Raw genomic sequence first — 13,400 nt, 5'->3', positions numbered from 1 at the left:
CCTGGTCTTCACCCTTTATCCCGCTCCAAGATGCGGAAGCTGGTCATAGCTGCAGGTGAGACACCAGGTCGCCACCGCAAGAGTGGTCCCATTTAAGTGGCAGCTGGCCGAGCAGACCAGAACGCCCCAGTGCAAGCACTGGGGATACAGGCAAGTGGAGCGAGCTGTCGCTGGATGGAAGAAGCGCAGCAGGAGATGAAGCAGAGCTGAGTTAGTGATTAAGCAGGCTGGAGTTGTTATAACAGTAGGGCTAAATAGCTCAGGTGCAGCAAGTGTAACAAGCTGAAGAGCAGACAGAGGCGCGGTCGACAATCCGAATCATACACTTCAGGACAGCGAGGTACAGGAGGATCAGGCAGAGACGAGGTCAGGATACAAGCTAAGGTCGGAAGCAGGATAACAACAGGAACTACGAGCTGGAACCTTTGCTGAAGAAAACTACAATATTGCTCAGGCATCACAGGAAGGGGGAAGCACCCTTATAAAGGTGGTGTCTGGCCGGGATTGGAGAGTAGGCGGAATCTGGCATGCATGAACCCTTAAAGAAACAGGACGCTTGCAGCTCCTACAAGGTGCAACTGAAGCTGTCGCCACCTGCGACAGTGCAGGAAAGTGGGTTCGGAGCCTGCAGCGGAGAGGAGGAGCCTTTGTGCAGTTCAACTGAGGTACATAGCAGGATGTGCTGCACGCTGGGAGGCTGTCAACTGCAGTTGTTACAGACGTCTGTCATCTGCATGTCATACTGACTCACAGTATTGTTTCACTACCACATCAGACTCCTTAAGGCTACTTTCACACTTGCGTTCGGAGCGGATCCATCTGGTGTCTGCACAGACGGATCCGCTCCTATAATGCAAACAATGGTATCCGTTCAGATCGGATCCGTCTGCATTATCTTTCATAAAAAATTCTAAGTCTAATTGTTAGTCAGACGGATCCGTCCAGACTTTACATTTAAAGTCAATGGGGGACGGATCCATTTGAAATTGCACCATATTGTGTCAACGTCAAACGGATCCGTCCCCATTGACTTACATTGTAAGTCTGGACGGATCCGGTTGGCTCCGCACGGCCAGGCGGACACAAAAACGCTGTAAGCAGCGTTCGGGTGTCCGCCTGCTGAGCGGAACGGAGGCGAAACGGAGCCATACTGATGCATTCTGAGCAGATCCACATTCACTCAATGCATTGGGGCTGTACTGATCCGTTCGGGGCCGCTTGTGAGAGCCTTCAAACGGAACTCACAAGCGGTATCCCGAACGCAAGTGTGAAAGTAGCCTTAGCGTGTTACTGCAAGGCACAGTGTTCTACACCACTATAAAGATTCTCTGCAGCCAGGAAATAGACGTTTTTTATCGCGATTTGCTGCAAATATATTCAGATCAAAGCAAATTTTTCGGAAAATTCGGCTAACCGCCTGAATCAAAATTTTGGAGAAATTCGCTCATCTCTAATTATGACATTTCTACTATATATTTCATTGGACATGATTAATGGTATCAGAATCATCAGTCGATTATTTATACAAAAAAGATTAATGATTTTTAATTTATTTTATAAAAAGGGATTATTTGTATTTCGTTAGTAAGTAGCAAAGTCACATCATTTTGAATAGAATGAGGCAAATTTCTGTGTGATTGAATTTACATCTTAAATACATAAATGTACACCTATCCATCTAACTATCAGATATTTCTGATATCTCCAGTAGCGGCAGATGTCAGCAGTAAATGTTTGTACATACAATATCTAGACTAGGTCCCTTCTCAATTAAATGTGCAAAGCTAATATCACAACGGTAATGTCATTAAGGGTATGGTCATAGGTGGTGAAGAATGCTGCAGCAGAATTGTGCTTGGTTTAATGCTAACCAGTCTTATTCGAAAGGATTTATTATAATTTTTTATTTAGTTGAAGTTTAGTAAGAACACACTGATCCTTACAAATGCTGCTGTCTTTTTTTCTATAGTTAAAAAAAGATCAATGCACAGAACATAATGCAATGTTCAATAAGTACAATGCTTGGATTAATTCAGTCACTCACCTATACTTACTGTATATACACATTATATCAATACAAGACATAGCAACATAACATATTGCCATAGCAACATAATACTAGAAAATTTGTAAAAGGTAACATCTACTGTAGCTACTATGCAAATCTTCCTTTTTGAAAAGCACAATGATATACTACATAAAAACGCATGGTTTATGTCGACATAAACTGTCGACAGAATTTTGTTTTCCGTCCATCATAACGGAAACCAGACGGATCCGTTATGCTTGCCCATATACTTCTATTATGACGGATCAAAGCGGAATGCCTCCAAAGGTTTCTGTTTTGATTTCCGTCTTATGGATTCCGTTATTTTTCTTTATAACCATGTTATAACGGAAATCCATAATGGAATACATAACAGTGATGTGAACAAGCCCTAACATGTTATTACTCTGATATCTGATACATAATACTAAATTTACAATTTGATCTACTATTGTCAATAAACCTATTGGTTAGCATCTTGTAAGAACACAAATACTCAAAGTTCAAATTGGAGGTATATAGGAGGTAAATTGGAGGTATACAGGAGGTAAATTGGAGGTATACAGGAGGCAAATTGGAGGTATGCAGAAACACAATATGAGCCTATAGATTACTATGAGTGTTGTGTTACTGATCCATACAACAACAATCTGTAATTTTGCTGTGAAAATAATCCCTTGTCTAGGTCATTAATTAATAATTTGCAACAATGGAGTAGATTTGCTATTGAACATTTGTATAATAATTCAGGCAGAATTCTGGTGCAGAAGCCTTGTCCTACATTTATTAGGTTTTTAAAGGGGATGTCTGAGTTATGAAAAAAAAATATGGCACTATAAATCTGATGGGCAGTAATATATAAGTAAGCTAAGCAAGTTTTAGGCAAAAATAAAAATATCTATTTCCTCATTTCCCTGGTTCTCTTCTGTCCCTTTGTTTAACTGCAATAACGACAATCTCTGCCCCTCCCCCTGTTCTGCAAAGGGAGTGAATACAAGAGCTGCCCTGAGTGACATGTCTGACTGCTGGGATACTCAGCGGCATATTGTATGCGTAGGACTACAAGTCCCAGCTGTACAATGACATTGCTGATGCACACAGGATCTTCCCCCTACCTGTTCTTGTGCAATGCTCTGCAGAACTCCTCCAGTCTGTCAGCTACTGTGCCCAGCATATGTCTTCTCACTGCCTGAAGCTACTAAGTAACACCTTCAGCCCTGAGTCTGTGCTGCTGAAGGGGTTAAAGTTTTTCTTAAAGAATCCAGGGAGAGAGCAGACAGCTCCCAGTGATGTCAGTTTTTTCTTCACCAGGGAAATAATTCTTCGGTCATCCACCACAGTTGTTTTCCGTGGTCTTCCGGGTGTTTTGGTGTTGCTGCGTTCCTTCTTTTTAAGAATGTTCCAAACAGTTGTTTTGGCCACGCCTAATGTTTTTGCTATCTCTTTAATGGGTTTGTTTTGTTTTTTCAGCCTAATGATGGCTTGCTCCACTGATAGTGACAGCTCTTTGGATCTCATCTTGAGAGTTAACAGCAACAGATTCCAAATGCAAATAGCACACTTGAAATGAACTCGGCACCTTTTATCTGCTCATTGCAATTGGGATAATAAGGGAATAACACACACCTGTCCATGGAACAGCTGAGAAGCCAATTGTCCCATTACTTTTGTTTTTTTAACAAGTGGGAGGCACATATGCAAACTGTTGTAATTCCTACATCGTTCACCTGATTTGGATGTAAATACCCTCAAATTAAAGCTGACAGTCTGCAGTTAAAGCACATCTTGTTTGTTTCATTTCAAATCTATTGTGGTGGTGTATAGATACAAAAATGTTACAATTGTGTTGATGTTCAATATTTATGGACCGGACTGTATATATATATATATATATATATATATATATATATATATATATATATATAAATATATACACACACTGAACAAAAAGATACATGCAACACTTTTGGTTTTGCTCCCATTTTGCAAGAGCTGAACTCAAAGATCTGAAACATTTTTACATACACAAAAGACCCATTACTCTCAAACATTGTTCACAAATCTGTCTAAATCTCCTTTGCCGAGATAATCCATCCCACCTCACAGGTGTGCCATATCAAGGTGCTGATTAGACAGCATGAATATTGCACAGGTGTGCCTTAGACTCCCCACAATAAAAGCATACTCTGAAATGTGCAGTTTGATCACACAGCACAATGCCACAGATGTTGCAACGTTTGAGGGAGCGTGCAGTTGGCATGCTGACTGCAGGAATGTCTACCAGAGCTGTTGCCCATGCAATGAATGTCCATTGACTTCCATTATGCTCGTGTGCTCTATAGAGCACCCAAGCACATTGGTGCTCGATCAACACTATTTATTATCAATCATCAGGCACATTTTTAGACTAGTCAAAGTTTGCATTTAGTATTAGTAACTTTACCCTACTATGTTTGAAAATATGGAGCATGAAGATGTATTGGGTACTGAAAAGACTGGTGAAAAAAGATTATTAGAACTTGTATTTTAACCTCTTAATGACCGGGTGATTTTCCATTTTAAATGTATTTATTTTTTACTTCCAGCCCTACCAAAGCCATACCTTTTTTTTATTTTTTTCATTCACATAGCCATATGATGGCTTGTTTTTAGCAGGACAAGATGCACTTTCTAATTGCAGCATTTATGGTTGCATAAAATTTGGTGAGAAGGGGCAAAATAAATTCCAAATGGGGTGGAATAAAAAAACAACAACATAGTTTTATTTTTATTTTTTTTATTTTTTTTACATAATTTCCTATGCGGTAAAACTGACCTGTTATTTTTATTCTCCCGGACAGTATGATTATGGTGATACCACATATGTTTAGTTTTCTTGTGTTTTAATACTGAAAATAAAACACGAGTCTGTGCCATTTTTAAATGCCTGCCCGTTGTCTCAAATTTACGTTGGGCGATCGGGAAAGGGTTAACTGCTGTGTTATTTTTTTTAAATCACCAGTATGTGATTTGTGTGAACTAATTAGATTTCCCCCCCTAATTTGTCAAAATGAAAACTGATAAATGAAATTATATCACTAACCAATATTAGTGGTGGTCCAGGAGGTCCAGGTTGGCCATCTTTTCCTGGCTGACCAGGGTAACCTCTGTCTCCAGGTGCTCCATGTGGTCCAGCAGGTCCAATATCTCCTTTTTCTCCTGGTGTACCTGTTTTGCCTCTGGGACCTTGGTCTCCTGGTATACCTGGATCACCCTTGAAATATATAGCATTTATATTACATATATTGCATTAAAGAACATGCCATTTCTAAAACAAAAATAATTGAAAAATATAGACAAATATAAGTAAATTATGCTTTTTGAAACTGTGTTGATTTTTTGGCTGCATTTACACCTTTTCAGAAATAAATGTGACAGCCCCATGCAACTCTTTATTGTATGCATTTTTAATTTTTTACATAGGGGGGTAGCAAGTGGATATTATAAACAGATTAAATTACAAAATACATATCTCTTATGGTAAACTGACAAACATAAAATAACTTGAATTGAAAAAATAGGTTTTCAGATTTGAGGACAAGTCTAATAATAGTCTTTGCTCTGAATGACCAACTATGGATTTTAATAAATCAATGGTACAAATAAAGATACAAAACTTTGTAATATATTTCACCAGAGAAAAATGCTTCTTTCTCCTCTTATCAAAATTTTCTTCTGTCCCACTCTACTTCACTAACTCTCAATCTTCTCAAATTCATCCAGTTAATTAGTGGCTCACAAGTCTATAGTGATGGGAGGGGGAGGAGGAAAAGAAAAATGAGGGTGCTGGAGAGAGGCAGAGATACATAGAGATGGTACTGCTGGCTGGTAAGTGTTTTACTGTTTCAGGTCACTCCACTGCTGGATTCAGCTTTAAGCTGATTAGTTATGCTGCTTGTAAGGGTGTGCTACAGAGAGATAGGGAGCAGAATTTCATGTTTTCTCCATGAGATGTGCATGTGAGACATCATACAAACTAGATTCAACCCCCAGTTTAGGGAAAACTGACAATTAGAGATGCAGAAGAGAAAAATGCTAAAAATGGCAGATATAAATCATATAGAGAGTTATTCTTCAATCTTCATGTACACACATATGGCAGCTTATTCTGAAAAGTCACATGAAACAATAGTTATGTCATCTTTTTTCTCTTACTGCCTCATTTCCCCTCTTGGGGTGGTTGGATATGAGAATTTATTTGGCTTTTTTCATATATGTTGTAATGGTGTAGAACTAATACAATAAAAGACATACATTGTCATTAATTTGTTCGGTTCATTTTTGCTGAAAAATTATTGTTATAGTTAAAAAGGAGAAATCCTTTTTTCATCTGTAAATTACATGGAACTCAATGGTACAATAGACAAATGAAGACTTTTGTCATCAGTTATATCTGATGTTTTATCATCTTTCATCCATTATTTAGGAAAAGCAACACAGTGTTGTGAGGAAACTTATTTGTGATCAAGTAGCTAGTGTTAAAAGAAAACATTGAATCTATAGAAATGTATTATTTTAAAGACAGTAAAAGAAAATGACCCAACCTATTCTGCAGCATCTTTCTGGTTGCTATAAATGATTAATCACATTGTATGTATTTTATCCTAATTCAATACAACCCTAAATTTACACAATAGAAACATGTATGACTAATAAATAGAGCTTTGTAGACTCCACCACTTAAAGCTGCAATCCTCAATGTGTTATTTATCTTGGGACAGAATTTGAACTACATAGTCCTCTAGAACACTGTTTTCCTATAATTAGCTATGGGAGCAACTGGTTTCTAGGATATTTACAGTACCAGTGCTGTAGCAAGCAGGTCTTTCAAAGACGGCATCTGCAATCATATAATAGGTTGGTTCAATAGTGTTCCCTTATGATTCTGTAGCATCTCTATTGACCAACTCATTCCATATTATCAGGTAAATATTTGTAGATTAATTTCTAGTTTGGAGCTAAATCCAAATGCCAGGTACACACAAATGCAATATTTCATCAGCACATGAAAATACATAATTTGAATTTTTTTGTGTTATATCACAGGACAAGGTAAATTTCTCTGGTTTCTGCATCCATCTTGAGTATGAGAAAGGCAGGTTAAAGCAACAGAACAAAACATAAAAATGGAAATATAATTGAGTCTCTCGTGAGTTTAATAAACACAGATTTTTTTTTATTTTACAGAACATCAGAACTTATTGGAGTATATATACCATAAGTTATTAAAACCTATATATTTCAAGATCATCTTTTCAGGAGCTTCAAATAAATATGATCTTGAGTATATGAATATCTAATCGGTCGAGAAATGTTGAAAATGGGATGTACCATCTTCTGAACTATAATATTAAAAGAGCACTAAAACTAGAAAAGTATAATAATGGTAATATCAGTTAGCAAGATTTTTTTTGCATGTTCATTGTGCAAAAGGTCTTGTAACTGGGGTTAATATCCTGCTAAACTTTTCCATTTTCAGCTGGCAGAGGATGGGGATTATTGTTCTTTATTTTCTATTTCAGACAGAGAAGAGGCATACGGCTCCTTCTGCAGCCAATTGTTTTACATCCAGATATGATATTGTAGCAAAAGTGCTTTATATATTTATGTTTTGATTATAATTTGAGACTCAATAGTATTAAAGGATATGAGGATAAGAGGATAAGAATTACAGATTTTTTTTTTTAGTTATTGTGAATTTTATATATATATTTAATATATTTTTTATGTATAGTGTTCCTTGATTGATTGCAGTAAATTACCAACCATGAAGGCATATGCATTCAAGGGGTTGTTCACTCTTCTAAACATTTTCTATAGACCCCACAGCATGGCAGGATCCAAAGTGGTACTCATACTTATCCCCGCTGCTGGGTTCCGGCTCTATAGTTGCCCTGCCACCTCTGGAAAACCCCCATGTTAAACCAGCAGTCATGTGCATGTTGCATGTGACTGGGTCAAGTGTCCCAGTGTCAAATGTTGCATTGTCTTCTATGTTCACATGCCCAATGTCGAATTGAATGTTGGAACAAGGAGACATTCAGAGCCAAGGCAGCGATGGTCATGGAATCCAATGGCAGAGATCACGTAGATATGATTACCACCGTGAACTACCCCTTTTAATGTAACTCGGGCAAACTTTCTCAACTAGTAAAATGGACTTACTAGGTCCATTTAACAGGCTATTGCTTCTTTCACTCTGGTATCCCAATTTAATGTTTACAAGTTGCTTTTAAAGGGAACCTGTCACTATGACAATGCAGTGTAATCTGGCAGCATGCTATAGAGCAGGAGGAGCTGAGCAGATTGATATATAGTTTTGTGGGAAAAGATTCAATAGAACTTATATTTTATTAATTTAAATTCCTGTTCACTTTGGGCTTTGAAGTCAAGGAGGTGGTTCTATCGGTGATTGACAGCTGTCTGTGTAGGTTGAAGACTGTCAATCATTGATAGGACCGCCTCCTTAACTTTAAAGCTCAGAATGAGAGGGAATTTAAATTCAGAAAATGCAATTTATACTGAATCTTTTTTCACAAAACTAGATATCAATCTTCTTATCTCATCTTGTTCTATAACATGCTGCCTGCAGATTACACAAAATTGCATTAAAGTTCCCTTTTACACTATAAGTCTTTGAAGCCACAGAAAATATAAAAATGGCTGCATGCTACTTGGCAATACAGTCAAAATAATGTCTCTACTCATGCCCACTACATGCACTTTGAACATAATACTGTAAATACTAAGAACTTTATGTAACATTTCTGATAGAGAAACCAAGGTGTTCCAAAACTATTCACTCTCAGTCCTCCCAATTAGCCTATATACTTTTAAAGGGAACCTGTTTATTACAGGGCAGGATGAGCTGTTCAGATTGATATATCGTTTTTTGGCAAAAGATTCAGTAAAACTTGTAATTTATGCATGTAAATTTCTGTTCATTCTGGGCTTTGAAGTCAAGGACACCTATCTCTGTACGCAAGCAAGTCTGTCAATCACTCACAGGACCACCTCCTTTAATTTAATGCCCAGTATGTTAAAGAATTTAAAATGAAAAAAGTTCAACTTGTAATTAATATCTTCCCTGCCCCATATCATGCTGTCTGCAGATTTGACTACATATTCAGTTTTATAGGTCCTCTTCAACAAACCGTCCACTATTCCATATAACCAACTAAGATGGAGTCCATCAAGAAGTTTTTGAAAATATGTCAGGGCACTCTGGAGACCATTCAACATTGAAGGAAAATAACATTTTACTTAAAGAATAAGAGGTACTCAGCCCATGTGGGAAAAAAGCAGTAAAAGCATTTAAGCACACAAACTAACAGAAACTTGGCAGAATGGATGGGCAGATTGTTAATTGTCCCAGAACTATTTTATATTTCTAAACAATAGGTTAATACATAAAATATACATACAGATTTACCGCATTGCATTACAAAAACGGTTGCAGTTTCAGCAACTTGAACTCAGATTTAAATGGGACCATGGGTGAACATGGTGTTTGAGCTCCAGGCACCATGTTATAGGGCAGGAAGAGCTGAGCAGATATATAGTTTTATTAATTTAAAATCCTGGGCTTTAAAGTCAGGACAGCGATCCTATCAGTGACTGACAGCTATCTCTCTATTAGGGGCATAACTACCATAGCGGCAGACCAGGCGACTACTATGGGGCCCAAGGCAAGAGGGGGCCCAGTTGGGATCACCCTCTCATCTACTAGGGGTGAAATCTTGGGCAGGACTCTAACCTCTAAAGGAACACCTTTTAGCAAATGAGGCAGTGGAAAAAATGGCCCAAGGGTCATTGAAAGGGGTTTAGGTGGAAACCCTTCCATCCTGTGTGGGGGGCCTGGTTAAATCCTTGCTATGGGACCCAAAGAAGAAAGGCTGTCAATCACTGATAGGACCGACTCCTTGATTTCAAAGCCCAGAATGATCAGGAATATAAATGAATAAAATGCAAGTTATGCTGAATCTTTTCATGGTGACAGGTTCCCTGTTACAGGAGGCATGGAAACAGTGGATTGTTGGCTGCTTAAAAATCCCCATAACTCCACCTTCCCAAGCCAGTACTAGCAGAGTTTATTCCCTTTTTGGCTATGAAAGGCCAAGATGGGACAATCCTTTAACTTAGATCAAACTGGAAATGTGTTTAAGAAATCTGGATTTTCATCATTACTAAAAATGTGCTAAATCTCATTTGATCTATGTTTTGGATGATATTTATATAAAACCTTGAAGAATAATGTTTACTTTGGAAGGCAGGTAACCCCAAGGAGAAGCATATAGTATCTTTTGACACTATATAGGCTCTGGGAGACTCTGCATTGTTCTATTTTAGCTCCTAAGTATTGCCAGGGGCAAGTAGAATCTGCTTGCTTTTACAAGCATCTTTAGTTGGCAATTATTGCCTGGGGCAAGTAGAATCTACTTGCTTTGACTAGCAATTTACTGTTGGCAATTGCCTGGGGCATGTAAAGGAAAGGATTATTATAAGATTATCTGACCATTTACAGAAATATTCCATTTTAAAGAGATCTATGTGTAAATGGCGCTTTATTCATACCTATGACTAATTTCTAACATTATGCAGTACTAAGATGTGACTAGATAGTCTAGAATAGCTTGTGTGGGTACGGTAATTACTTTGCTTTGTAATGTATTAGTATTAGGCTTGCGTCTTAAGGGAGTTCCATTATTGCGGCATCTGGATGAAAGGCTGACAGAAATCATCAGGTCTGCCTAGGATATGTTTTTACATCAGTACCTGCATTAGAAATAATCACACCACTTCTGCATCATTCCTCAATTCCCTCAGCACTTATTGACACATCCACAGAGGAGGCATCCTACTGAAACCTGATCATTTACGTCAACACCAGTAGTGAAGAGCTCACCACCTTTTTACCTTTAAAATGCGTTCCCTTTGGGACATAGAAAGAAGATTATAAAACTGAAGATTTGTTTAGCGCCGTATCTGTTGATTAATGTGATGGTAAAGGTCATAGAATGGTAAAGCGTCACACTATATGTCAAATAACATGTGGACATACTACAGCTCATCATAAAGGTGTGAAAAATGTGCATTTAAATACATATTTTGGGGATGTACAACTCTCCTTTGTTTTATAGCAAACCTGTCTTATGCTTTGTTATTGCAGAAAGCTTTCCAAGACTGTACATAACACATAAGGAAACCTTCCTAAATTTATGACATATAAGTGACTGTTTCCTGTTTTGAAAGTCGTTAATTATCAGTAAAGCAATTGCAATGTTTTTTTTTATTCCACTTGGAAGGCACTTAAATGGCACACAAGCCTTTGGGTGAGACTTTGTGGTGTTTTATGTCCTGCACAGAACATTGCGCTCTTACCCTGGTGATCTATAGTTCATTCTGTCTTTATGAAACGTTACATTCAGTCAACAACTTTGTTATTGCCGAGTTCAGTTAAAAATTGCTTCATAGTTCTGTATTTTGTCAGGTTATACTTATGAATAACCATCCGGCTTCAAAATAACTATTAGGTTTAGATATGGATGGACCAACATAATCACTGCAATTAACCTAATGTATAATGTAACAGGAATAGAAAGTACAGGCAAAGAAGAGACAAATGTCCAATAATCTTCATATGGCATTTACCTATGAAAAATAGCAAGGATAGTTGCATCACAGGCAACACAACACTTTGGGGGGAATTTATCAAGTCATATGAATCTGTTTTCTGTTGTTAAACAGGCATTATTATTTATGGATGTACTACAGGGGACAATATTATTATTATTATTATTAGGGGCAGTGCAGAGGTATTATTACTGGGAGCACTATATGAAGCATCATTATTGCTGAGGGGACATTAATATTGCAGTAGCAACAATAGGGGACTTTATTAACACTGAGGGCTTTATGGGGACATTTTTTAATAATGGGACACTATAGAGACATTATTGGGGCACTATGTTTGCATTATTATTACGTAAAGGGGTTGGGACATGCCCTTATTTTCACCTAGGCAGCCCCCCTCAGGCTAGCATCGGAGCATCTCATGCTCCGATGCGCTCCCTTGCCCTGCACTAAATCACGCAGGGCACAGGCTCTTTTGTTTATCATAACACACTGCCGGGCAGAAGCTTCCGCCTGGCAGAGTGTTCAGTGACATCATTGATTCTGATGAGCGGGCTTTAGTGCTTCCCCAGCCGTTTTACTGGCTAGGGCAGTGCTAAATCCCACCCATTAGTGCCAGTGAGGTCATCGGGCTTCCTGGCAGCCCCATTGAGAGCCCGGTATGTCACCGGATCTCCAAAAAATGCCTATGTCCTGTACGATTTAACGTAGGGCAAAGAAGAGCATCGGAGCATGAGCTGCTCCGATGCTCAAGTCAGGGGGCTACCTGGGTGAAAATTGAGGGATGTCCCCCTTTAAGGGCGTAATAGTGGAAGTTACTATTGCTAGAGCTGCTCTAGGGGACACTATTATTAATGGGGGCACTATAGAGGGCATTACTACTATTGGCAGCACAGTTTTTTTCTGCAGTTACGTGTTTGGGGGCACTGGGGAGTACAGCAGGCATAGTATTAGTGGCTGACAGCAGGGTGACACAGTTGGGGCACTAGAATGGGGAATTTGTAAGGTGGGGAAGGATGAAGAAAAAGGAGGAATTTAGGATTTTTATGCGTCAAACTCTGCAGAAACAAAATATGGCTGAAAGAAGTTGTCATGACGGTCTGGTCCAAATGGAGAAGATGAGGAAAGAGAACAGCACTGGAAGTAATAGACAAGGTAGGATGCTGAACATACGGTTGACTTGGTGGTTTAAGGCCCATTTTTAACCTTCTGAGCCCCTTCTTCCATATCTTAATAAGTGAAAACTGGCTGAGGAGGAGGACTGCTGTACTGTGGTATTGCTGACCCTGTCTTCTTGTGTTGGCCACACCTACTTGTATATGCCCTGCCTTATGTCAGCTTGGATCCACCTAAAACATGGGGCCACTTTTATTTTTTTTACTGGGCTACTTCAATGGGGCTGTCCAGTTACCAACATTGATGACCTATCCTACAGCAGCTCCTACGTCCCCTTCACTTGAAGGAGAAGGAACATTTGCACACTGTCCCATTTAAGTGAATGGAGAAGGATTGAGAAGCACTAATTACACCTACTTGCTGCTGCAATATTGATGGTGAGCAGGTAAAGATAAAGGAGCTGTGCGTTCTCTTCAAACAACTCATCAACGGTGGTGCCGGGAGTCAGACACCCGCCAATGTGAAACTGATGTCCTATCCTAAGGATAGGTTATCAATATCAGTA

General features: G+C 38.7%; 1 protein-coding gene across 1 annotated transcript in view; it reads right to left on the bottom strand.

The window, feature by feature from the left end:
- Nucleotides 1-5,069: 5,069 nt before the first annotated feature.
- Nucleotides 5,070-13,400, bottom strand: part of COL19A1 (collagen type XIX alpha 1 chain) — a 280,859-nt gene continuing 272,528 nt past the window's right edge. Inside the window, exon 24 of the mRNA XM_044291116.1 lies at nt 5,070-5,300. Coding sequence (XP_044147051.1) covers nt 5,070-5,300 — 231 coding nt within the window. The remainder of the gene's footprint in view (nt 5,301-13,400) is intronic.

This window comes from Bufo gargarizans, chromosome 4 (assembly GCF_014858855.1).
Source record: "Bufo gargarizans isolate SCDJY-AF-19 chromosome 4, ASM1485885v1, whole genome shotgun sequence".
NCBI lineage: Eukaryota > Metazoa > Chordata > Amphibia > Anura > Bufonidae > Bufo > Bufo gargarizans.
The sequence above is the reverse complement of the archived record's forward strand: the minus strand, read 5'-3'. Positions and strand labels throughout refer to the sequence as shown.